The sequence below is a fragment of the Ammospiza caudacuta genome, chromosome 4 (genome assembly GCF_027887145.1).
Source record: "Ammospiza caudacuta isolate bAmmCau1 chromosome 4, bAmmCau1.pri, whole genome shotgun sequence".
NCBI classification, from domain to species: domain Eukaryota; kingdom Metazoa; phylum Chordata; class Aves; order Passeriformes; family Passerellidae; genus Ammospiza; species Ammospiza caudacuta.
In genome coordinates, this window is record NC_080596.1 from 58,748,478 (window position 1) to 58,774,888 (window position 26,411).

Here is a 26,411-nt window from a genome sequence, read left to right on the forward strand (position 1 = left end):
TCCGGAGGCAACAGGTTATGGCATTTGTCTGAACAGAAACAGGTTTCTCAACTGAGTTAGTCTCCTGAATTCCCTCTAAAAAACAGGAACAAACATGTCCAGCCTCTAATCTGGTCCCTAGGATGCTTGGCCAACCGTTCTATTTTGGCACCAAGTTTTATACTAGCTGGTTTTCTGGATGTGGCTCATATCCAGAACTGATGGTGGTTCAGTAGCAGAAGGGAAAGCACAGCCCCTGTCTCCACCCTGACCTGCTGCCCTGTGATCTCAGCTAGAACGTTTGTTTCTAATGATTATAGAGGAAATAATGAATATGGAAAGCAAATCTTGAATTAATACAGAAAGCAACCAACAGTAACAAAGATGACTTCAGGGTGCATAGCATATGAAAGCTCTCCAAATCTCTGGATATTAATTTGATGCCTTCTGCCGCCCAAAGCAGAACATTTAATTTTATTAAACATTTTGAAGGTGACCCCAAGGACACAGAAATAGGAGATTTACAATAATGCTGCACTACAGAATGTCAGGAGCTGATGGAGAAAAACAAGGGTGTAATTGCTTCTGGAGATTTCTTGCTGCAGCAGGTGAACTCAAATATGAAGTCATTTAACCTCTTTTGCTACACATAAATTGCATCCACATGCTTTCCAAAGAGGGCCAAGTTGCAATCAAAGCCAGAACTTTGCAATGAGCAGGTTTAAAACCATAGGAGACTAGACAGCTTAGTTGCAAGATAAGCAAGCAAATGTCATTTTAACAATTTGTAGACCTCTACAGCCCTGAAAAAAGCATTGCTGAGCACCCCATTTTTCAGAACACTGCATATGGCATTTCTTTTCATTTTAGAGTATGGGTATCAGGAGGCTGTGGCCAAACATTTTGTATAGACGTCTCAGCTGTGGCAGATGTCTGGTCAGCTCTGACTGCACCTCTGCCCACCCAGGATGGCACAAATGGAGGAGCTCAATGAAGGAGCAGAACCAACATCTCACCTTTTGTAAAGCAACATCCATCCCCCTTGCTGCATCTCTGTAACTGTGTGGAAATTACAGAGTGAGAGAAGCTCTGAGAACAGAGCCTGGACCCCGAGCCCACAGCTGAACACACCAGACTGTCAGGGAAGTTTCAATGCAAATTTGTGGCTGTTCAGTGGCTCATTTCCACACTGGCATGTCTCATAGTTCTGTCTAAAGGCTTCTTTGAATCCTCTTTTCAGCATTGCAAAATGTTTGCATCTGGAACCCCCAGGAGCTACTCCAAGGAAATGGGGCTCCAGACATATGGATGACTCCCTAGTCTGACCTATATTCTAAAACCAGGTCCAAATTAGGTGTTTTACAAAGGATGCACTTTCAAAGACACTTTTATGACACTTCCAAAAACTTCTCTTCGCCAGGTTTGTGATGGGAACTTTGAATAGAGAAGAACCTGGGTGCACAGAACTTGTTTGGAAACTTGGGAAGACATTTTTAGTTTTGAAATGCAAAAGATAGTAATTCTCATGTTAGGATAGTCACTGCACTCGATAAAACACTAGAAGTGACTTAGTGCAGGCATTAATCAAGTGGGTGAGATACTGGAAATCCCTCTGGTTTATTTGGTGTCGTCATTCTTGGCTCCTTGTGAAACAAACACATTTACAGACACACTTGGAACCTCGTGTTTGCCAGGTATGCAAGTCAGTGCAATGGTCTGGGGAAGGGATAATCCTCCATCTCCCCTCCCCCTCAATCTTCCCTTCTAGGGTCATTTAACACACACAGGCTTACAATATTAGAGATTCCAACACGGATTTAACCATTAATGCTCTTTGGGAAATTTCATATGATAAGTCATATGAATTTCTTTCCTTTACCGGTTAAGAATGAACTGTAACAAAACCAGGTTAGCCTGCCTATCATGTTTTCAACACTCACCCTTCCCTCTTGCCAGCTTTACACTGGCCAGTCACACAGATCTAAATGCTATGTGCAAGGGGCAGATGTGGAAGAGTGGACAGCTTTATTTGCTGACAACAGACTTCTCACAATCAACATTAAAAGTCTTTCACACACTGAAAACAAATGAGAACATTCCCAGCTCAAGGATTTCTGAGTTAAGACCAGATCTCGAGATGAAGCAAGCCAACCAAACTCTGCCAGATCTGGATCTTGCCCATTCTTTTCAAGCTGCCTAATCCTGTTATGAAGTTAAGTTGTAACAGGGAATTTAAATCTTAAATACATGAGATACCAAGCAAGTTTTCAATCCCCTTTTCTGGTTCAAATCTCAGCTGATATCTATCAGTATATTTATACTGGATGAGATTTACACTAGATTATGTATATCTGTGGCTCATGGCCAAAAGCAAGCAAATAAAGGAAGGAAAATTACAGAGAAAGATGTCTTTATATCAAGAATGGGACAAAGAACTACACCTAGACAGGGAGCTTAAACCAATCTTCCTGTAATTGTCCTGACATTGCCTTCAACAGCTCTTTTAAGCATTTACTTGTTGCTGGAAGGTGCCCCCAGAGAAACAAAGCACAGTGATGCCAAAAACTCACTACTGTGTTTCGGAGGATGAAATGTGTCAATTTAAACTCAAAGATAGATTAAAACTACTGGAAAGTGGGATGGGGAATTGCTTTCAACTTCAGATTTTTTTCCTGCAGGCATAATTTAGTGCAGCTGATGTGACACAGTTTGGTAAAAGCTGTTGGAATGGTGCACGCAAGCCTGAAAACACTTCAGGATGATCCTTACAGCCTGCAATTAGTAAAAGATGCTTGTGCTTTGTGAATGTCATCTGCTGAAGAGCAGCTTACCCCCAGGAGCTGCCTCCCCACTTCTTTACCCTCCATGGCTTTTCAGAAGATCCAAACCTGAGCGTGCTCTCAGCCTCATCCAGACTGGAGCAGGGACCGGACTGAGGAAAGAGCTTTAAAGGCTTCACTGAAGCCATCACAAAAGGCTCTTTCAGGAACAGGTCTGAGCTAACAGGAAAGAAACAGCCCAGAACTGTGGGGAAGGGGGACTTTTTTTGAACCCCTCTCTGGTTTCTGGAGCATGGCACACTTTGCATGCCCAGTCCCCTTTCAAAACACTACGAATGTGGCAGGCATCAGCACACAGCTATTCCAAGTTCTGATGAAGGTGCCTTCCTACAAGGCACCTTCTCTCCTTAGTAGCAGAGTCCAGGGATATGTCAGGGCTGGGAGAGTGCAGGCAAAAGTTGCTGCTCAAGAGTCCCTCCTGCTATGATGATTTTACTATAATGAGCTACAGCAGTTTTATTGTCCCCAAATAAAACCAGAAAAAAAGAGTTGGACTGTGACCTCAAGGGGACAAAGTAATAATAACAACAGCAGCAAAATGTGAGAAAAGCTGATTTTCCTTTCAAAATCTTGCCATAATTCGTCATATAAAGTAGCACAGAGACTTCTGGTTAATTAAATAATTTGACTGCGGTGGAGTTTTGCGTCTCTGAGCTCTATCTGTAAACATGAGCCAGAGCATTTTCCAGAACACCTCATGGTAGAAAGGAAGCAGGAAGAAGAAAGCAGCCAAGGAGCAGATGCTATTACTCTGGCAACAAGGGAATCCAACACTTGACCAAGGGTCAGTGATTTATACCACAAGAATGTTAATGACTACCAGCATGATGATCCAGCTCTTTGGTGAGGTCTTTCCTATACCTTCAAAGGACACTGAATAGGTTTTCTTTGAGGGCTGGGAGCAGCTATGGCTTGGTCCAACACATCTCAAAGCACTGGGCTCATCTCCAGAAATTAGGACAGAAGTTTCTGCTCCTGCTTTTTCATCCCTGTTCACAATGCAACCATAAACCCAGCCCCGTTTTTACCTACTCCCCTGAATGACCACTATAGACAAACTCAGAGGGAATTAGCCTTTGATCCCAAAGGACAGCAGCCCTTTTTAACACTTTTGGTGCCAAGCAATTCCAAAGAGTGCAAGGACCACCTTCATTTCTACACACTCAGGACAGTGCTCTTAAAACTACCCATATGCAATACAATTTTCTAGTTGGTAGAAACAACAAAAAAAATTGAGATCCAAACCAAGACCTTACCTTAATGCCCCCAATCCTGTGCTCCCCTTTGAACTCCTTGCCATTTTTCAGCCAGTAGATGGAAGGGGTTGGATTTCCACCCGCTGGGCATCGGAAGCGAACGGTGTTGGCGGCGGGAACTGCCAGCAGCTTCTTCTCCATCTTATCTGGCCGGGTCCAGAAGGGGACACCTGAAAAAGGAAAAACCAAGCTGAACAGGCCCGTTTCTGCAGCAGAGGATATCAGCTGGTGTGCAGATGCATTTGAGGAGTCTTTGGCGTGTGCAGATTGACAGTTAAATTGCTACCTGCTGCCGTTAAGATAAATGACACAGAAATGCTTTCCAGCTAAATGACTCTCATTGACATAGAGAGGGTGTTTGCATTTCAGTTTTGCGATGAAAGGTTCATGACCAGGTTCTTGTCTTGGTAATGCCAGTATAAATCTAAAGTGGCTCCTTTTAAATCAACAAGTGGAGTTATCCCAGATCAGGATGAGAATCTCGTCTCAGTGTGTAAAAAGATACAGATGTACCTTTGGGACAGTGGTAGCCAAGAAGCATAAACAGCAGAAAGATGTTAGAACTGTAAAAGAATGTTGATGGGCCAGCAAGGGAGCAGACAAAATGTATGAGCTGAGTGCACTGGAAAATGTTCCTCCTCAGTGAGTACTAATGTAGTGTAGCCTCCTTAAGGGAAGGAAAGAAAAAAAACGCGCCAGTACCAAACTGGTTTATCGTGTTTATGTTCTTTAAGTACAAGTGATTTTAGTTTTAAAGATTCATGTTACCTTTGAACAGGGATACATTTTAAAACACCAGTGTTAGCATGAGATACTTTTTATAATCTGCCTCAAGTACAGCTATGTTCCTTGGCTGTGTTACAAACATTACATATTAACTCCAAATTAAGGCAGCAGCAGCGGCAAACTCATTATGCTGGGAAGAAAGAAAAAGTTTTTTAAAAAAAGCCTTCCAAGCTTTCAATTCTGCTTAAGGCAACACTGCATAGCTGCACATGCTGTGTTTCCCCTGCCACACCAGGGCCATATCCAGCCCCCCAGATCTGGGCTCCACACCAACGGCAAAGGGAGATGGGGCAGGCAGGGTCTGGGCTGCAAATAGCAAGAAGGGGCGCAAGGAGTGTAAATGGCATCTCCTCCAGTTGGGTAGGAAAATCTCACCGACAAGGAGCACCTGCTGCAGAGGCACATGTGCCTCTGGCCAAGACAAACTGAAGGCATTGGTCCTCCAAGAACTGCCCTTGAGAACATGACAGCCACCAAAGCTGTTGGGACAGCCTTGCTGCAGCCTCTCCTGCAGTGGCGACAATGCTCAGAAACACCAGCCAGCATCACAGCCCCATCTCAGTGCTACTCTGAAGCCCCTGTAATTCCCTGCTTAATGACAAGCGTGTACAAAGTTTTCCCTCTTGTTGCATCCCTTTGAGATGCATGGGAACTGCTCCCTTTCTCCAGCACTCTCTGATGCATTTGGCTGCATGATTCCCACCCCATTACAACTCCAGTAAGTCAGAGATTGACCCCACCTTGGTGTAGGTCCCCATTGTCCCCCATGCAGGCTCCCTGCTGCATTCCAGTTCCAAGGATATTGCAGGGAAGGTCATACTGCTCAGCCAAGGCAAACCATGCACCCATTGGTTTTCAGCACCTGCCAACACTCTCCCTATGTTTCCTCCACCTTGCAAAGTCCATGAGGAACTGGATGCCAGGAGCTCCATCCAGGATGCCCCTCTATGTGCTAGACAGAGCCCTGCTGGGCACACCTCATGTCCCATCTGCTTTCCCAGCTCTGCAGTGGGATGGCTGGACACAGGTGCTTCAGTAACACCATCTCAGGGAGGGAAATCCACTACTGAGGGTTTGAATGTGCCCCCAGCCTGCCTTGCACAACAATGTGATGCTATCAGAGTCAGCCCCACATATCAGAGGGATCGGCACTCGCACATCCCGCGTACGCCTCACGTTTCAAATAACGAAACTGCTTAAGGCCCTTTTCTTGCCAGGATCCTGCAGAAGCATGGCTGGCACAAACAACAGCAAAAGGAGGAATCCCCGCAATTCCCATGGCCCTGGAAAATCCCAGCCACAAACCTTGCTGTGAACACACAGCACATCCAGGAGGCCTGAAGTACTGCATGATAAAGTGAGCTAAAATGGGACATCATGCAGCCATCTACCATTCCACATGGCAGAACTGCACAAAAATGGGGAATATTCCATGAAATGTTAGAAGAGAGGGTGCAACTGCTAAAGAAAGAACAGGTCTTGATGGTAAAAGGATGGTGCTGTTATAGCATGAAGAAAGGGCAGAAACCAAGCAAAGACTGGGCAAATCCCCAGGCAGTAACAGGGGAGTGAATGCAGAGGACACTTGGGGTGGTGTTGGGAAGGCTGGAGAGGAGAGGGCTCCAGAAACCCATGCTGGTCCTTGGTTTCTGACACCTGGGCCATTTTCTGGCCAAATGTCTCCTTTTGGCAATGCACCTTTATTTTCTGGGGATGCTACAAGAGGTTAACAGGGCTACAGGGGAGAGGTATGGCAAAGGCCAGGCATGGATGGAAAAGCCCCCTTTTGCCATTGCCACAGAGGGCAGCCAAATAACCTGTCCTGTTGTTTGATTAATGTATCTGCCCACAAGAAATCCCATTTTATGGTGTTGGTGACAATCATCTAGGCATGGAGGTATAATTACATCACATGGTCACCTGGTCAGGACCAGGTTCCTCCTTTTGCTTTTTGGGGTTCTTCCCTTTTACAAAACATCTGCATGTGCTGCAGGGTGACATTTTATCACATTTTTTCATTCAAAAGATGAGTTTGAGTCTCACAGGAGACCCATCAACCCACTGGCTGCAAATGTAGTCACTGAAGCCAAAGGGAATTTTGCTATCAGACATCAGAGAGGAGCAAGATGGAGCCCAGGAAAGTTTCCAGCTGGGGATATTCTCCATATGGAGCAAAGGCAGGATTCACTCCTGCCTGCTGCAATTAGACACGACTTCTTCCCTGAGTGCTTTCCCTTGTTTCAGTGCTCTTCTGTAAGATTCAGGGCTTGCCAGGGCTGGGCACCCCTGGATTATTGTGCCAAGACTCAAATAGGGCATTGCTCTCAAGTCAAACTGGAACTGGAAGAAAGCGTCTACACATTGAAAACAGTGCCTTTGTTCTCACTTGCAGGAGCAGCGAACAAAACAACCCTGCTTTTGCTTTGCTCTGCCCTCGGAGTCCCTTCATTACCACTTTTTAAGGGCCTGAAAATGTTGCTAACTCTTCTTTTCAAGCAAAGCTCCAGAGAGTTTTGGGAGCGGGAAAAGAGGAAGGATGAAAGACAGGAAAATTTTCTAGACTAGCTCTCTGTAAATTAATTACTAGCAATGGTTTTGCATGTGCAGGTGTGGAAAAAAGAAAGGGACCCCCAAACATTATCAGCAGCCCTTTCCCATCATCAAACACTAAGCCTGACGGTCCGTTTTGTTCGTCAAAGACACCGGCCACCCATCCAACTGGAATGACCAATTAAAAAAAACCTGAGAGCAATACTTGGAATAATTAATACAGCCAAGCACTCATTTAGCAATTAGGAGCTGCCACCAAATTCTGTGGCAGACAGAATCAACCCTAATTGTGTAATTTCCCCAGCTGACGCCTCGGAGGACAGAGCCAGATTTAATTGGAGATTATGGGGGCTCTTTGAAGGTGCTGGGGCTGCGCAGTGGGGGCCCCAAACAAACAGATACAAGAGGGGTAGGGAGCACTGGGGCAGAAGCACAGTGTGTGAAAAGGGAGTTTTGTTTTTGTTTCAGGGCCAGGAAAAACAGCTGTAGAGAACAGAGGTATTAGAAAGCCTCTTTCTGCAAAGGCGGATCACGGCTTGAGACAAGGCTGCAACAAACGAGCTGATCTGAAGCTGCAGAAGTTTCTCCTTTTCTGCTGCCCATCCCTAAAGGATGCCCTGTTTCTGTGCTGCCCTTCAGAGAGGAAGCTGAGAGTGAGCAGAGCAGGGCACTCCACACAGAATTTGGTATTACCAACCCTTAAAATTACCCAGATTGGCTTCAAATGCATGATGCTATTGGAATCAGCTTTCTGAACTCTCCACTATGTGAGGATGAGAAACTCTCTTGAGTAACACAAGCCAGAAAAGTAACTTAGCACCACAAGGGGCCAGGACAAAAGGATTTTAGTCAGTGATATGCAGCGTGGCAACACTCAGTGAGCCAGTCCAGGCTGGATTGCCTCCCCCTAAATATGAAACAGTATCAGTTATACTGACAAGATACCTTTAAGGTCACTTCCAACCCTATCCATCCTGTAAGTCCGTGGTATTTTTGTTTTGCATGAAAGCATTTATTGCCTTTCCTCCTCTAACTACTGACCACAGCTGTGTCTCACACACCCTATGAGCAGGGCACATTTTTGCCACAGGAGACAGAGGACTTGGGTCTTGGGGCTGTTCACAGAACATGGCACTGGCTACACCTTATGTGCCTGCCTGGGATGGTCCTTCAGCCCCTGCTCCTGGTGGGATGTCCTGCCAGTGGTGGTACCAGGGTTAACAGCACAGCTCCCCACACTCAGGAGATCTCTGAGAGTTAAGTGGAGGATCTGACATCAAAGAAAGCAACACAAAGCACACCTGTGTCACAAAACATCACCGCGAGAACCACACGGACGCATTAACCTAATCAACCATTTTTAAAGGAGAAGAGAATCCAACTTTTTATAATGAGACTTTTAAGCAAAGCCAGCCATTACTTTCAGGTCTAAAACCAGAGACAGCCTCAAAGTCAAGAAGACCCAGAAAACAGGCTATAAATACATGAGTTGAAATGTGTGTTTTCCTTTCCAGTGAAGAAAAACATCTTTCTGTACCATAAGCCAGCTGATGTTTTGTGATACCTGTTGCTAAGAGATTGAGTTCTCTGCAAACCACATAAAAAACTGTACAGAACAATCAGTTGTCCTCATCAGAAGCTGCTCTGCAGCTGGAAAAAACCCTGACCAAACCAGACCTTCCCTATGTCTGTACCATTCTTCAGCAGGTACCAGGAGCCCTGAGCACCTCTGCAAAGGTGCCTGTCACCCGGCAGGATTTGGCCCCTAATTAGAAGCTATCAGAAAACCACTAATTGCTGCTGATGGGTCTGCTGGCACTGTAACTCACCATTAATGTCCACACACTGCTCACACAGCAGTATTAACTCATTGCACTGGCAGATCTGTTTGACAGAGTCCTGCATGTGCAATGTTATGGGCAGGAGAGATTTTCCAGTCATGTTGAACTTCTGCCAATGCACATAGCTGATTGGGAGTTCAAATGCAAAGACATTTATTTATTAAAAATACATACACATGGGCAGCGCACTCTGCAGAAGTACAAAGAGCAGAATAAAACCCAGCACTAACACCTCTGAAGCCTGTAATGATCCTGATTAATGCTACTGCACTTAAAGAAAGCAGCACTGGGATTGAAAGAGATTCACTGTGAAAGCACCAAGCACTGACCTGGGACTCTTTTCCTCACAGGAGTGAAAGAAAAAGCCAATAAAGTCAAAGAGGCTGCTCTCACTTATGGCATCAGTAAATTTGGCCCTTGGCTAGTCTTTGTTTTGTACTCTGACTCCTGTCAAGATGCTGGTAAGGACCAGAATCAGAATAGTTAAAAGTACAGCAGTCAATGTTTGAAATGGTATAAAACTGGTGTAATATTAGTGCAGTAAAACAATTGTGTATATATACATATATATATATAGTAAGTGGGCTTGTCTGGATTAACATGCAAGGAGAATTTGTAACTACCCATCTATTCAGATTCTCAGCATCAAATCTTCAAAATACAGTAGGATTCCACGGCAGCAATATAATTCTGTCAGCTGTTTCTAAATTTTTAGATAAATTTCATTCATCGTTTTTTCATCCTAAGGTCACTGATTTTTCAACAAAAAGCTGCTGTGTGTGAACACCCAGATGAGCTGCACTGCTTGGGAGCCACAGCTTCTGCAAACTAAAGGCCTCTGTATCCCAGAAAAATTAATTACCTGTATCTTCTGACTCATCATCGTCATCCTCATCATCACCTGACGAAGGGGAATCTGGAAAGAGACAAGAAAGGAGTGAAGCAGAAGGAGGATGGTGCGTGGGGACACAGCTGGATGAGGCTGTTGGTGTCACACAAGGAACATCCGAGTGGTGGCTCACCCTTCCCTGCAGCCCCACCAGCCCAGCCCTCTGGTGCTGCTGGGCCAGGCACAACTGCACAGGAGCTGTCTCAGCTGGGAGAGAGGTGTCAGGAGTTTGCCAGCGCTCTGAAAACGTGGTCCAATGTCAAATACTTCTCCCTGTGAAATGTTCTCTGCCTCATAAACACAAAAGGAATTGTAAACTGGAAAATTTTGTTTTGCAGAACAAGCTCTCTGACTGCTTTTTTGTTCCTTCCCTCTAGCATTCACTCTGAAGACTTTTTATTTTACCATGTCGCAAAATGGCAGGTCAGCATTTCAAATTCACTTTCCCTGCATTTTTCTTTTAACTCAATATCCTCCTGCCACACCTCCCTTCATTAACTCCTTGTTCAAACACTAAGACCAAAACTTTTGACCTTCTTGCAATTAAACCTCTCTCCATCAACATTTTGATGGCTATTCCAGTTCCCTTCAGTTATATTCCTCCCACAGAGGCACCTCAAGACTGTAACTCAATACAGGTAAACAGGTGGGAATTTTCCATCTGTATCTCTCCAAAACATTCTGAAGTGTTTCTTTTAATGTGGTCTAACATTTCACCTTCTCCAAGCTGTCCACAATGAAGGCTCAGTTCCTCTTCCCCCCATCAACTGACTACTGTAAATGTAAATGCCATTATCAAACAGCAGCTTAGTGTTTGATTTAGTTTACACAGTTTAGCTTAGTACAGTTCAGCATCTGGAAAATTTAGCATCATTGTTGTTACATAATCTCCAGGAATTTTTCTTTCAAATAAAGGCAAAATGGTAGTAACCCAGCAGCCTTTATGTTCTGAGACAGTGGTAAGAGAACTTGGCCTTAAACACTAGAAATCAGGAAACATTATGAGGGTTCAATATGTGGCCAGAAATGTAAGGAGCTGTTTCAGATCAAGCCAGGCAGAACATCCTTCATTACAAGATGCACTTGAGTTTTCTACTATCTTCTGACCAGCACAGTAGAGGTAAAAATGGAGAAAGAAAAAGGTGGGGAGGGGATAAAAGAAGGGAAAAAGAAGGAAAGCTAACAACAAATAGTTCTTCCCTGCAGAATCTGGAATGGCCTCCCAGGCATTTTCACCATCCAGAGCAGCAACACAGGAAACATCTCCCTGCCTTGGTCTGCAGGGGCTCATGGAGCTCTGCACCTTCTCCTTGGCAAAGCCTCAAGGACGACTCCAAGCACGTCTCTAACTGCAAACCCACACTTGAGGTCCTGCTGGCAGCAGAACTAGGGAAATGCCATGGGGCTTGCTGAAAGTGAAGGGGATGTTCTGGCTGATCCAGCAGGTTTACTCAAGTCAGGCAGAAACTGAGCCAAATCCCCACCAGCACTGACGGAGAAATCAGCACCTTCTCAGCTCTGCTCTCAGATTAGGTTACCCACATATTAACACATGATTATAGTTTACTTCTGCTTTCCAATGAATCCATCATGGCCAGAGGAGTAGAATCAATTTTTAAACTAATACCAAATCACTTTCACAAGGTTTAAGGAAGTTTTTTGACTTTGCTTGTTCTTAAGATGAGAAGTGCAGCTTAGATTTTAAGACCAAATAGCCCATATTCATAGCTACTGTCCTATTCAAGTTACTAAAATTTCACATTTTTTAAAAGGTGACTAAAAATTATAAGCTATTTGTTCATCATTTACTAAATGAATAATCTTTAGCAGAAGTTGTTGAAGTTTTGGCAAGAACTGCTCAAAAGGGCTTTAATTATGAATGAAAAGGGACTTTGTTCAGTCACCTGTTTTGTAATGCTTGGCCTTGGGTATTCTGAAAGCTCTGTTTGCTGGTACCAGCCTGCAGTCCAGGCTCATCACAGGGGTGCTGCTCAGCCACTAAATCCAAAGGCTGTTCTGTGCATGAAATGGCTGCAGAAATGGAGCTTCATGCCAAAAAGGCTGGATATCAGTTTGGGCACGCAGCCTCTACACAATCCTTTCCAAGTGCTCAGGTTTTTAGGGGACAGTATGTTTCTTTTTGTAAACAAGCAAAACACTCAAGCCCTTGTCTGTCAAGGGAGGAATTTTAAAGAGATCAAATCTTGCTATTATTAATCAGCCTGGTTCTCAGCCCCTGAATGCCAGCTCCAGCATCTACTTGCTCTGCTTCCAGCATCAAACATCCCCTGCAGCACAATCAGTTTGTCTCATGGCTCTGTGTAGGAAATCCTCATATGCCCCTAGGACATGGAAGCATTCTCCAAATGGAACTTGTATGTGGATCAGCTATTCCAAACACACTTAGTCTAGCTCTGCTCACTTAAGAAGAGAGATCAGAGCAATTCCAGTCTGTTAGTACAGCTTTAAACCAGTTTAATGCAGAGAACAACTCCAGCCCCAAACATCAGATACCCACATGAACACCTGACCAGATACCTGAGCTAATTGCTGGCATTACCTTAAAGAACTGGGGACACAAACCACAAATCTCTGATCCCAATCTCACCTCTGCAGTGCCACGCTGAGCAATCAATACTAATTATGAAGAAATATCTGAGTATATGAGAGGTGCCACTATTGCCACATAAAGCAGAGCTTCAAAGTTTAAAACAAGTGCTGCTGACAGCTAAAAAGGAGGCTCCCACATTACCAGCACTTTGGTGGTAATGACAGTGGGCTAATAGAATCAAAGACTCATAATGTTGTCAGAAAGCAGGTTCAGGTTACTCGCTAGTTCTTAAGCTGTTATTAGCTATTATTAGTGAAGAGGAAAAATACAGGGGCTTAAACTTTTTAAAAGCAGAGGATTATCAGTCCTTCCACTATTAAAAACAATTTCTCACTTTACAAACTTTTGGGGCTGGCAGCTGTTTCATTTGAGCATGTAACCAGCTGCCCTCTCCTGCCTCTCTGCTGCCCCTTGAACTCAAAAGCATTTTCATGTCACTTAGGAAAAAAAGAGAGAGTAACATTTCTAACAACCTGCAGTTTGCTGGATAGCTCCAATAATCGTACCTAGTTAAAGAAAGCCTTTTAAGGGCCAAATACTTCTTTAACCATTTAATTGATATGACCTTGAAGCATTCACAGCAATCTCCAGTAACGCTCAATAAAAAGCAGATGTTGCTGAAGGCTTGGTGAAACGAGCTTTTATTCTCATGATGGTTTTCTCTCACACAAAATCCTATTGCACAAGAAAGCTCTCTATGGAGTGGTTGTGATTCACAATCACAAACATCTCTGTGTTTGGTTTTCAGACAGAGACTCTCACTTTTTGAGGGAGCTCAACTTTTGGAGAAAGGACCTACTATTCAAGGATTCTTGAAAGAGCTCCAACAGTTTAAGGGCAAATCAAAGTTTTCAAAACCTGAGATCTCAAAGGGGCGAACTCTCCTGAAAATTCAGGCTTTTAACCTTTGATCAGGAGAGTTTCTATCTGCTCACAGTGATCCACCACCAATGCACCCGCCTGAAATCATGAAAATGACCTTTGTTTTGGTGGTTAGCTATCTGGAAACAACAGATTTTTCTGGCACTCTGTGTTTAATGATCCAGCTTGGACAGCTTGTAGCTGTTCTGTTCTATTGTCCTCATCACAAAAAATATGGCCAAGCAAATGACAGCATGTGCTTTGCTAACACAGCACTTGTTTGCAATGTATGAATCCCAGTAAGTAACTTTGACGAAGCATGTATTTCAGATATACACAGTTTACAGATAAGCTACCTCTAAAACAAGCTAGCAATTTGTGATAACTGTGATGGAGGGCAGAGATTTACCAGCTACAACAGAGAAACAGCCTTCAGGAACTTCCAGCATGCAACTTTGCAACTTTGCCACTGATTTGTCACATAACATAGAACACATCATTTAACCCCTGTGAGCCACAGTTCACTCACTCACAAAAAACTTCAAAGCCACACGTAGCATTGCATCTATTTGAGTGTTAAGGGGGATCTGAGGTTTAATCTGACCACCACCCTTTCTAAGTCTCTCTCAGCATTAACATCAAGCATTTGGTATGGACATACAAATTGGTTTGTTTTGCCAGTCTAATCACTGTCAGGAGTTACCACGGAGGTACAGACCTTCCAAGGAAAGACAAACACCACAAACCACCAGTTGTGCTGAACATGTGAAAGGGCAAAAATTAAAAAAAAAAAATATAGAAAGCCACTGAAACAGCTGCATTTCTGCACATACCCGTAACTCTGACTGTAAAGTTTCCCAGGACCTCATTGGAATGCCTTGGCTTGCAACTGTACAGCCCTGAGTCATCATATGACACATTGATTATCTTCAACAGTTTTTGTCCAATATGAGTTCTGTTGGTAGGTGCAATTCCAATACCATCTTTAAACCAGAAAACAGACACAGAAGAGCCTTGGGTGTTGCAGGAAAGTTCAATGGTATCTCCATTTCCAAACACCAACTCTTCCAGAAAGGCGGTCTCGCTCCTCAAGTATTCTGCAAAGGGAGAAAGAAGCGGAGATAAATAAATAAGAACAGGTGTCAGGGATAGAGTGTTTAAAAAAGAAACACATCTTGTATTTGCTCTGTTGTTGATGCTTCCACGTGCCCAGACCTTCCCCTTGCCTACCACAGGCTATAAGAGAAAAATGTATTGCTTTTCTCTTCTTGTCATGTGTGTTTTTATTCTTGTGTGAACGTAAAGATTCAAAATATAAAATTGTTGCAGTCAATAGCCTTGCAGGGTAGAAAGAAAGGATTCTGAAAGCCTGAAAAGGTGGTATTTCATGGGAGGTATTGTCTCACAGGAGGCAAAGCCCACACTCACTGGGATTACAAAGAACCTTTCCTCATACCATGGCAGCAATTCCAACTCAAATATTTTATGGTTTGGCCAGAATGTTGTGGTGTTCATACAGCCAGAGGTTTAGGGCATTGGGGTTTTTTCCCTTTTAATAAAATTTTTCCCAAAAAGCATACACTCTTAGTAAATAAAAAAGAAGCTCCATGCAGAATCTCCTTGCTATCAGACCAGCACTCATTACTACATTTAAGTGTTCATCCATGGTCTCTTCCCAACTGGGATAAATCTCTGGGGAAAATATGGTCAAGAAATATTCTGGTTTAAATGTTCAAGTTTTTTCTTCCTTCTTCTAGACTATGAGAATTTTTTTCACTGGTACCAACCTTGGCTTTAAATTAAAAAGTCCTGAGGACAGCTTTGCACTTGCAAAACTGAGTACTGGTCTAACTTTGATGGAACCTCTTGCTAATCTCATCTACTGGAAAACAAACCCCACACAACTGTACAAGCCCTCCACACTAAACACAGTTCTACCAAAGCTGTTTGCCAGACGATCAAGCCTTGTATATTTTGGCTTTTGTATTATAAACCCACTGAACAGGAACAAGCCCAGACTAAGCACAGCCCAAACTGTACTGGTTAGCTGTTTAAAAGGAAATAACTCTTTTTCAAAAACCATAATGAACCTGGGTTAATGACAAAGCAACAAAAAATTTTTATTAAGTGTATAGAGGGAATGCTGGAATGAAGGGGAAAGTAAGACTCAGAAAATGGACTGAAGTCTCAAGCTTCTTCTGTGGAATGAAGCAGCACCTCTTGTTTCTGACAACTTGATTTTGGCATATCTACCTTTAATCTCCCCAGCAGATGTTGTGATGCAAAGTTTGGTTCTAGTGACTTCACTTGTACTGACTGGGAACAATCTCAGGGTAGATGTAGCAGTGAATTAAAAGGAGAACACTACAAATGGTCTTAATCTCACTTCTGTTAACTGTTTTTCAAACTTTTGTTTATATACTTATGGCTTAAAAAATAAACAGGACCCAAACTAGAGATCTCCACAAAGTATTTAAATGGGCACTCAAACGCTTTTAAGCACTTTGCCAACTGTGACCTTGGAGAACCAATTTTTACTCTCACTCCTTATATAGCTTTCAAGTACAAGATAAATCTGAAAGCAGAGACAGTCTCATTTTCATGCTTGAAACAGCAGGAGTTCAAAGCAGGGAGGCAAAACTCACATCTCCCACAGGGTGGCCAGAGTCCAGCACCTCCTTCCCACCCTCCAGCTCCATGTGCCTGGTGTTTCCAACACCTTTTCAACCAGACACACCAAGACATGAAGGAGACATGAAGGAGACATGAAGTTGCCCCCTCTGAAGCCAACTCTCCAGCTATAAAAAAATGGGAGGGGACGCAGCCAGGACAGCTGAGCCCAGCTGACCCAGGGATATTCCAGACCACATGACACCATGCTCAGCAATAAAGCTGGGGCAAGAGGGAGGAAGGGGGATTTTTTGGGGTGGTGGCATTTATCTTTCTCAGTCACCCTATGAGGGAGCCTGGCTGTCCTGGGGAGGGCTCAACACCTGCCCTGGGGAAGTGGAGAACTAACTCCTTGTTCTGCTTTGCTTCTGTGTACAGCCCTTGCTTCTCTTATTAGACTGCCTTTGTCACCACCCTTATGGGTGGTTTTCTCACTTTTACTCTTCCAATTCTCTCCTCCATCCTCAGAGTTGGAGTGAGCAAGCTGCAGTGTGGGGCTGAGTTCCCAGACAGGATTAAACCATGACACACAAGTATAAATTACCAGGGAGTTAACCCATGTAGGGGCTACAGGAGCCTGCTCTGACACTTGAATAACACATCTGCAGCTTTAAAGGGCTCTTTGAGAAAGAGGCAAACTGGGTTGCGGGCTCCCAAGGTATGACTAAAACTCCACTAATTATTAGTTTAGTCAAAGCAGTAATGACTTGAGAACCACCAAGAGATGCCTCTGATGGAGATCAGCACTCACAGCATCATCACTGCTCGTAGCAAACACACTACAGAGAAAGAGACCATTTTTAAGCTGTTCAGAGGAGCAAAAAGGCAGCAACTGGCTGGAAACACCTTCCACAATGAGGAGCAGTTGGCCCAGCAACGCTGAAATGCTTTTCTATGTATTCACTTATAAGGATAAGATACTTCATCTCCTTGGCTGTTTGGCTCATCCCAGCAATAATTCACTTTCTGTGTGGTTCACAGCTCCAAGTACTTAAGTGTGTCAGTATTTCCATCAGCTGTCTGCTCCTTTCAGACATCAATACTTGTTTCTGGCTGAGCCTGGAAATGTTTTATTTTGGTTTTAACGCATGCAGCTCCCAAGTTATTTTTTATTCAGGCAAAAAAGGACGAGGAAGAGGTGGAGGGTGAAAAATCCAAGCCAACCTCAAGGCTGCCTGATGCCCTCCTGGGTGTCAGGGATTATCTCCACATACTGCTGAGGATTGCTGCTGGGCTGCAAAGGCTCACAGCGAGGGGTGAGGGAGCCCCATGCTCCCATGTCCCAAGGGCACTGGGTTCTGGCTCCAGAAAATTTCTTTCTCTTCACCTTTGATTTTTTTCCCTGTAACAACTTCCCACAGCCCTACTTTTCCAAACACCAAAGTGTTGGGGAGTGTCCAGAGGAACTGCTCTGGTGGGGCACATGCATTCCCCATCACCACCATCCTTTTCCCTCAGTGGGCATCCTGCAGCAGGGGAGCATCCACCACAGCTCAGGCTACACTGGGACTGCCCCACAGAGCACTTGAGGCACACAACACCTTGTGTACCACCCGCAGGAGATTCCTCACCCCACCCTGAACCCCAGCAACCCCCAGAGGCTCTCCAGCATTGCTCCACAGCCCAGTGCTGGAAAGGATTAAGGCTCAGTTCTAAGCAGATCATATTTTTCCCTTTTCAAGCTGGACAAGCTGTATTTGGCACGTTAACAAGCACAGAGACAGCAGCGCTCCACGCATTTCTCTTGTCAGGTTAATCTGAAATTGTTTCTTGTTCTATGTATTTTATGGTACCAAATCCACCGTGACAGGACACATTATAGGATCAGAGAGCAACAGCCATGCCAGAGCTTTCTCCTGTTGAGTTTGTTACCCCATTCCCAGGAGGACCATGGTCCCAGCCAGCAAGCTGGTGGATAATTGCTGGAGGTATATGAAAACCTCCAGCATGAGGGGGATGAACACAGCCATGGTGGCAAAAAGCTTGTACACTGTCTCCAGACTCAGACCAGCACTGTGTCCTGTCTATTTAGCCCTGCTTTATTCTAAATAAGTGTCCTACCTGTGTTAACTGAGTATTATTCACCCACTGGATAATATTCAGTGTTTTTCACAATACCTGTGTGTCTGTTCTTAGGATGGAGTTATTTCCCTACCTCACCTTGGGGCTTCTGCACTGGGAAAAGCAAACTTCCCAAAAGGGAAATAAAACACTTACCTTATCAAACATTGCTCATTTAAGATCTGTCTGAATCTAAAAAGCAGCCAGGAAAAGTGACAAGTGGCGTCAGTGTCACCTCCCCACAGGAACCACGCCATACATACATACAGACACACACACACACATATATATATATATCTTTTTAATATATATTTATTAAAAAATATATTTATATATAAATATATATTTATATATGTATAAATATATATATATTCTGCATAAATATTTTATGTATATTTTATATTGATATATATTTATATATATTTATATATATTTATATATATTTGGCAGTGCTTTATGCAGGGCACAGATTCCCCTCCTTTCTGCACAGATGTGATGGTGCCAGAGGTGGAACACTCCTGTCTGGCTATGGCCCTGTCACCCCAAAAGCCTGGCACAGCAAATATATCAAATATTTACATGATATTATATAAATGTGTACATGTACATATTTTCTATTATTTATAAAATAAAAAGTATTACATAAAACCTTCTGGTTTTTCTCTTCCCCAGCTCCTCTCCCCTTGTTGGGTCAGGAGCCCTCTTGCACCACACTTCCCCATGCCAGGCTGCAGCCATCCTGCGAAGAAGGGGCTTGCTCTGGCAACCACAGCAGCACAGGATGCTTTGCTGAAGCAGTATCACCTCCCAAAGTGTTTGTGCTGGGTTATCTCCCCTGCTCAGTGGGGCTCACACCCAGAAATAAAATACTGCAAAAACAAAATATCTGTATCTGCAGAAGTCTAAACTGTGATATAAAAATATGTCTTTAGATAATCACATCTAAAAAGGGTTTGCCTCCATTATTTCCCAGAATCACAGAACCACTGAATGGTTTGTGTTGGAAGGGATCTTAAACATTATCTCATTCCAACATCCCTGCCATGGGCAAGGACACCTTCCCCCTAGATCAGATCACTCAAAAGTACCACTTCATCTTTCCTATATTGCAAGTGTTTGCTTGGGAGGAGGCAGTTCTCCTGGAAAAGCTTAAAACAGCTGCAATAATAATAATAATAATAATAATAATAATAATAATAATAATAATAATAATAATAATAATAATAATAGTAATAATTATGTTTATACTGTATTTGCACTGCAGTGGCCTATGCAATTGTTACCAGACATTTCTTTCAAAGACATTAACAAGTAACTGCACTGTGTTAAAACCCTGTGGGGGTTTTCTTAGATCTGTTTTGGGAGAAAAGCAAACCTTTTTCCTAGAGAATTAGCAAAACAATAACCAGGTTTAGTTCTGTCATATGCAGCCTTCTTTATAAACAAGAGATTATGGAAAGGAATTAAAAAAATCTCTACTGTTTAGCTTGGCTATCCCCAACTTTGGAAGAGCTTCCAAAATGGAAAAAGCAGATGTTGCAAATCTGCCTTATCTAGGGAGCAACTGTTGACTCTGTTGTGCAAATCCTAATTTACATCTGCATGAAAGGTTTCAGAGATTAAATGGCATTCAAGGAGGAATATTAGCTTTTCTCCCTCCCTCCAGCTCTCCTTTGAATGGATTTACTACTGGCAATTAGCTTTCTGTTCCATCGGCCAAGTAGAAAACAGGATTCATCAGGACTCTACAGTATCCTCCTTTTAATGGACTGTTTTCATAGATCACCCAATTCAGGCACAGAGAGTTTAAAGAAATAAATTGTCACAAAGCTAAAACAGTTACCAAAACACTTTGGCCAGGAGAATTTCCCTCTGACACTTGGAAGCCTTGAGGAGGACAGGAAAAAACCCACCAGAGAACAAATCAAAGGGGTCTCCTGGCTACACCTAAAGAGATGGGAATGCAAACCCCTCCAAGAGGCACAAAGCTTTGGTTGCTGCTGAGAGCCCAGAACTGACCCCAAGCCTTCAGCTGGGGATTGCTGGCTTAAAAGGACAAGCAGTGATGGAGAGTTTTCCCTAAAATCTGGCCAGATTGTACAGTCAGCTCCCCACTGAAAACAGGGAAGCCAACACCCCTTGTATGTATCTAGTTAGCTCAGAGCTCTGCATTGAACTTTTTGAACTCAGCATGGAACTTGTTTTAGAGAAATAAAAGAACTGATGTGAAATGTCTCCGCTCCATGAATGGTCCCCAAAGGCAGGGAGCAGCAGATGGGAGGCAGCATGGGCACGCTGTGTCCCCAGACTGTGAGAGCTCCTGCTCAAGGATGCCCGTGCAGATAGTTCCAGCTCTCCCAGGTGCCAAAGTCTCTGTGCTTTCCTCCAGGAGGGCAGCAATGAGCTGCATCAATCCTCAGCAGCCCACACTCACAGCAGGGTGACACCAGCTCCAGCCTGGCACGGTGAGCACACCCTTGCAGCTGCACCCCACAATGAGCACACCTTTGCAGCTGCACCCCACAATGAGCACACCCCTGCAGCTGCACCCCACAATGAGCACACCTTTGCAGCTGCACCCCACAATGAGCACACCTTTGCAGCTGCACCCCACAATGAGCACACCTTTGCAGAGCAGCATCCCACAATGAGCACACCCTTGCAGCTGCACCCCACAATGAGCACACCCTTGCAGCTGCACCCCACAGTGAGCACACCCCTGCAGCTGCACCCCACAACGAGCACACCCTGCAGCTGCACCCCACAATGAGCACACCCTTGCAGCTGCACCCCACAGTGAGCACACCCTTGCAGCTGCACCCCACGATGAGCACACCCTTGCAGCTGCACCCCACAGTGAGCACACCCTTGCAGCTGCACCCCACGATGAGCACAACCTTGCAGCTGCACCCCACGATGAGCACACCCTTGCAGCTGCACCCCACAGGTCACACAGAGCACCTCACCCAACTCTGGTGCCAAACGTGGCCATCCCACACTGCTCCCTGCTCCAGGCAGTGATGGAACTCCCTGGGCTGATGCTTGGGGAGCACAAGAGACTGTGTTGTCACATCCTTTTGGTGTCTTGCCTCTTGCTGCCTCTGAAGAGCAGTGGCAAACTTGGCCCCAGCTTTTGCTCAGCACAGCACGGGCATCCCAGCTTGATGCTGACAGACAGATGCCACCACAATGCAGCTGATGTTTTACATTTCTGCTCTACATGCCTGAGGAAGTCCAAAAAACCCTCATCACTGCAGCAAGCAAGCAACTACGAGGAGCCCTTTCAAAGCCAGTGGCAGCAGCTGTGTAAACTGAGGCACAGAAGGAGGCTCCCCAGCATCCCAACAGACTGGGCAAAGCTTGCCCCAAATTCCACTGGAGCAGAACTTGGTCCAAACCATAGTTTGGCAGGACCAAACTGTGGAGGTCCTGGTCAAACCTGTGCTCTTCAGCACCAGTGCACCCACAGCATCCCTCCTACTCCAGGTTACCCGGAGGGTTCTGTAGGTGACACACCCCAAGCAATTAGCAGAGTTTGCTACAAAGACACAGCTTTCACAAATGACTGCTCCACAAAGCATAGCAAAAGGACAGCCACTGTATCTTTGGAAATATTTTCAAACTTTATTACAATGTTGCTGAATGATTATTCTGGTTTTTTTCCTGGGCTCTTTCTCTGTACCCTCATTTCTTTCCGAAAAATCCTTCAAATATTCATTACTGCTGGAGCTTTGACCTCCAGGGTGGGCTTTCAGCTACTTGGTCAGTTCTATCAAAATTTCACCACCTCTCAAGTGCTCTTGCAGATGAATTTTTGAGAAGTACATAAGTTCCCCAGGTTCAAAAGTTTAGGTTTACCTCAGAAGAGCTTTCTAAGGGATGCAAATGCTCCTGCTCCCTTTCCAATTCCCAAGCCAGTTTTGCCCTGGAAGCTACTTGTGCTGCTTTCTGAAGTGGGCTTTAAGATCACATGGCATCAGAAAAAATTTGCCATAAAGCCCGAACCTTTCCCCTTCGGTTCACAGCTATGCAGCTCCCAAATCCCAGGTCCTCTGTATTTCCCTTGCACTTTTAATGTGCACTCCTCTAATCTTCATTTAATGCAGGCAGCTGGCTACAAATACCCCCAAACAATGACTTTAATCCTAAGTATCCTGAAGCCCCCCTTTCCTTCCCGCACCAAAACTGAAGGGAAAAAAAAAAAAAATAACAGCCTCAAGACAGCAAGATGGAGAAATCCAAGCCATCCACTGGGCCAAAGGATCAGAAACTCACAATGAGCTAAATTTTGCCGGGTTTGCTAATTAAAAACGGAAGCTACCCCACTTTGGAGCCAAGGCAGGGAGGTGGGGGAAGTTCTCATGCTATTCAAAAAAAATCAGCTTCCAACTGGGACCATATTCACTCCACATTAATTGTCATTCCAACTACGAGTGTCCCAGTTTCAAAATGAAAACTACTCTCCGGTGTAGCTAGTGAAAACTAACACCAGTTTTGAGGCATTAAACAAAATTTATTGATTGCATTTTCCCACCCACTAAAACTTTAATAAGCATTAAACCTGAAACTCCTGGCCCCGTTTCCTCTCTCTACCCTCTCTCTCCATAAAAAGGGTCAGGCTCCTCTATATGGAGATTAGGACTTAATGTTTGGTATTTGTTTATAAGCCTATCAATTGCCTTTATTTCAGGGGGGAGAAAAGGACATCTTAAAAAAAAAAACCCTTGTACAGGGATTAAGAGAGGGCAAAGGTTTAGGGTAGTTTGGGTGGGTTTTTTTTCAACTGATTGTGGGTTTTAGATATATGAAGGATCATGTTCTCGTGAATGAAAATAAGAAAATATTCCCCTTTTTGCAAGTTTCCCTTGAGTAACATAAAATGCTATTTCCAAAGATCCCTATTTCTCAGTAATAAGATACAGAACTTCAAGTCTTCTCTGCTGGCCGTTTTCAGCTGTGTAAAAGGGAAAAATAATAATAATTTGGGGGCCACTCTGTCTGCATACTTAGTAAAGAAAACAAAGGTCAAACATTTGAAATGCAAAGGTCAGTGATTAAGCTCTGAAATCCATATCTATGCATCAAAATGAATAGCCAGATTCTGAGAGTGCTTAAATGATTTAAATGCAGAGCCTGACCTGGCTCAGCATCTTATAAAACTAAGCTTGTTATTTCAGAGTCTCAAGCAAGATTTAGGTGCCAGGTACCCCAGTTGGAGAAATTGAACAGTAATCTCCTTTCAGGAAGTCTGATCCACTTTAATGTCGCAAATGACAAACAAAGATTTTGTTATTTGTTAGAAAACACCTCTAACTAAAGCTGCAACACTTTGTCCTTGTGCTAAACTCAAGTTTTATCCTTTAGCATTATTAGAAAGAGTTGTGAGAGATGGCAAAGAAAAGTAGTGTCAAAAATTATTTTATTTCTCCTCTTTAAAGAAGGCTGCTAAAGGGATTAGACAGCTTTGAGTTCACTGCTCTGTTAAATCAACCTTACAATATTTTTTCAGCTTGTTTGACTTGCTGTTTTTGTATACATTTGTGTTTTCACCTTTCTGCATTCAAATCCCACCCTTTGCGTTTGTTCTGCGCTTCTCACAGGAAACTTAGTCAGTTCTTTATTTGTACTAAGTCTACAGGGTTATAGAAAACAGACTTGGAAAACAACCCCTAAATTAGCAGGACTTACCAGCTCCCATGCATCCGTGCGTACATGCAGGGCATGGCATACCATCCGACCTGAATGCAGAGGTTTATCATTTCCAGCAGCAGCACCAGGGCATCAGGTTCACCAGGAGGGACCTTTTAATGGTCTCCTGTAACCCTATCTATTACAGCAGGGTTGGGACTCCACTTTACAAATTAAGAGAGAGTTCAGGGAAGTCATGCGTGTCTTGGCTCCCACTGCCTCCAAGCAGTTTTAGGGCTCCCAAATAATCATCTACAACCTGCACTACATTAGGATCCAGAGCTTCCAGAAGCAGGCTAGATACCCCTATTAGGTATATTTTAGCACTGCTGTATGGAAATGGAGACTCCCTTCAGAGGGCTATTTCCACCTTCCACGAGGACATGGCTGGTCCTACCAGCATGAACCAGGGACCTTTCACAGGCACTTTGGGATATATTCCCCATCCTTCTGATTCTCATTTCCCCAGCTTTCCCTTTCCTTTCCCCACCAGAAGCACTTAATAATTCTTCTCTGTGCAAATGAGCCTCTAAGATTTAGATGGATGCTGCTGTGATGCCAAAGATGGTCAGTGCAACAGGCAAGGCAGAGGAGGAAGATAACAGCTCTCTGCCAGGTAGAAGATAGAGATGATAAAAACTGAGCCCAGCAGCCACTAAAGGGCTGGATTTGTCTGCAAGTCAGGCACCAAAGCTCCTGCCATGCTCCCTTGGGTGGGATGAACCGTCACTGTGCATTACTCATGAAAACACGAGGTTCAACAACCTCACTTGAGGCATAACCCATACATGGAGCAAGAGCTGCACACAGCATTCTGCCTCCTCCACTCCCTTTCCAGGGGTGGGTGGCTAATTCAGGGTCATCTCTTCTTCCTGCTTGCCCTGAAACATCCCCTGTCCCCCCTCCAAGTGCTCTGTCTCATGCCCAAAGCAGCTGGGATCAAACACTGGGATAAGTTATTGCTGCAAAGACTGCACCTCTTGTCTGCACTTCATTGCTATGCACTGGGAGGAGGGGACAGAGAGGGGAAAACCTCTACTTCAAACATTTACATGTGTTTTGAAAGCACCTGAGGAGGCTTCAGGCCCTTTTTTTGCCAGGACTAAAACCTTCCACCCACAAGACAATCTTGCTCAGAGCATGCAGTGACTCCTCACAGGAAGGACTTGCAGGGCATGGGGCCACCAGCCCCAGGCTCAGGCAGTGACCCACCACTGAGACCACGGGGATGGGTACAAACCTGCCCCTTTCTGTCCCTGCACTGAGGGGGACAGGGCAAAAGGAGAACCCCTGCTGCCCCCTCTGCTTCATGATTTTTTGCAATGCAGGAGCCCACTGCCTCCCCAAAATCAAGATGCCAGAATGCCTGCACTTAAAAATGAGGCAGAAATCTTATTCCTTCAGTAAATAATTCACAGGCTGGAGCCCCAGCACAACTCCACTAACACTTTCTGGGAGTTATTTTCCTTTTTTTGCCTGGGCACATCACAAACCATTTCTGCAGTGGGAGGCTCTGTGTTTGGGTTTCCTTTGGCTCCTAGTTCAAATAATGGCAATACTAACTGAACCACCGGGCAAAAGAAAATTGAGTGGGACCCTTTGTCAAAACTCTGGTGGTTCCCATTTGCTTCTCCAGCTCTCCTGCCCTAACTGCAACAAGGGCAGAAGGTGCTGCTGCTGTCTCTGAGGTACTTTCTTTCAGACTGGGATATCTGTAACACAGTACTCTGTATTTAAACTCCATTTAATATATTTATATAATATATAATTACATATTTACTATATTAATATATTAATATATTGATATATTTAAAATAGAATATATTTATATTTATATATAAATGTATTTATATATTTATAATATGTAATATTAATATTTAATATATTTAATATATTTCTATTATATCCCATGATGGCAGCTGGAGTGCAGGAGAGTGGTTTTACCCAGTATCCCCCATGAGCCACTTACACCCTTCTTCCCAAGCTGGGTGATCCAGGAGCCTGGAAAGCCTGAAACATTTTTTATGCTTGACTACAGATTTCAAGTGCCTGACACCAGGCCCCCACTCATTATACTTTGACAGTGATGACTTTGGGCTGAGCTGGAACAAACACTTTGCGCTCACTCATCTCTCACTGCATCCAGCAGGGTTTAACTCAAAAGAAGATGGGTGATGGATTTGCAGCAACCTTGGGCAGGAATGCAGAGAGGACATCATGTGCTGTTCCTTACTTTCCCCCACCCCTTCCTTTCTGTAATTAATCAATTCACAAATCAGGAGCCAAAGTTTTCTTGCAGCCTCCTCGTGTGACCACCCCGCGAGGCAAAGGCTGAGGACAGGGCAGGGCAGCTGCAAAGCCCAAACGCTGCCTGTGGAG

General features: G+C 44.2%; 1 protein-coding gene across 1 annotated transcript in view; it reads right to left on the reverse strand.

The window, feature by feature from the left end:
• FGFR3 (fibroblast growth factor receptor 3) overlaps window positions 1-26,411 on the reverse strand; it is a 55,083-nt gene that overhangs the window by 19,341 nt on the left and 9,331 nt on the right. The window contains exons 3-5 of the mRNA XM_058804128.1: window positions 14,447-14,710; window positions 10,115-10,168; window positions 4,076-4,245 (exon numbers count right to left, since the gene is read on the reverse strand). Coding sequence (XP_058660111.1) covers window positions 4,076-4,245; window positions 10,115-10,168; window positions 14,447-14,710 — 488 coding nt within the window. The remainder of the gene's footprint in view (window positions 1-4,075; window positions 4,246-10,114; window positions 10,169-14,446; window positions 14,711-26,411) is intronic.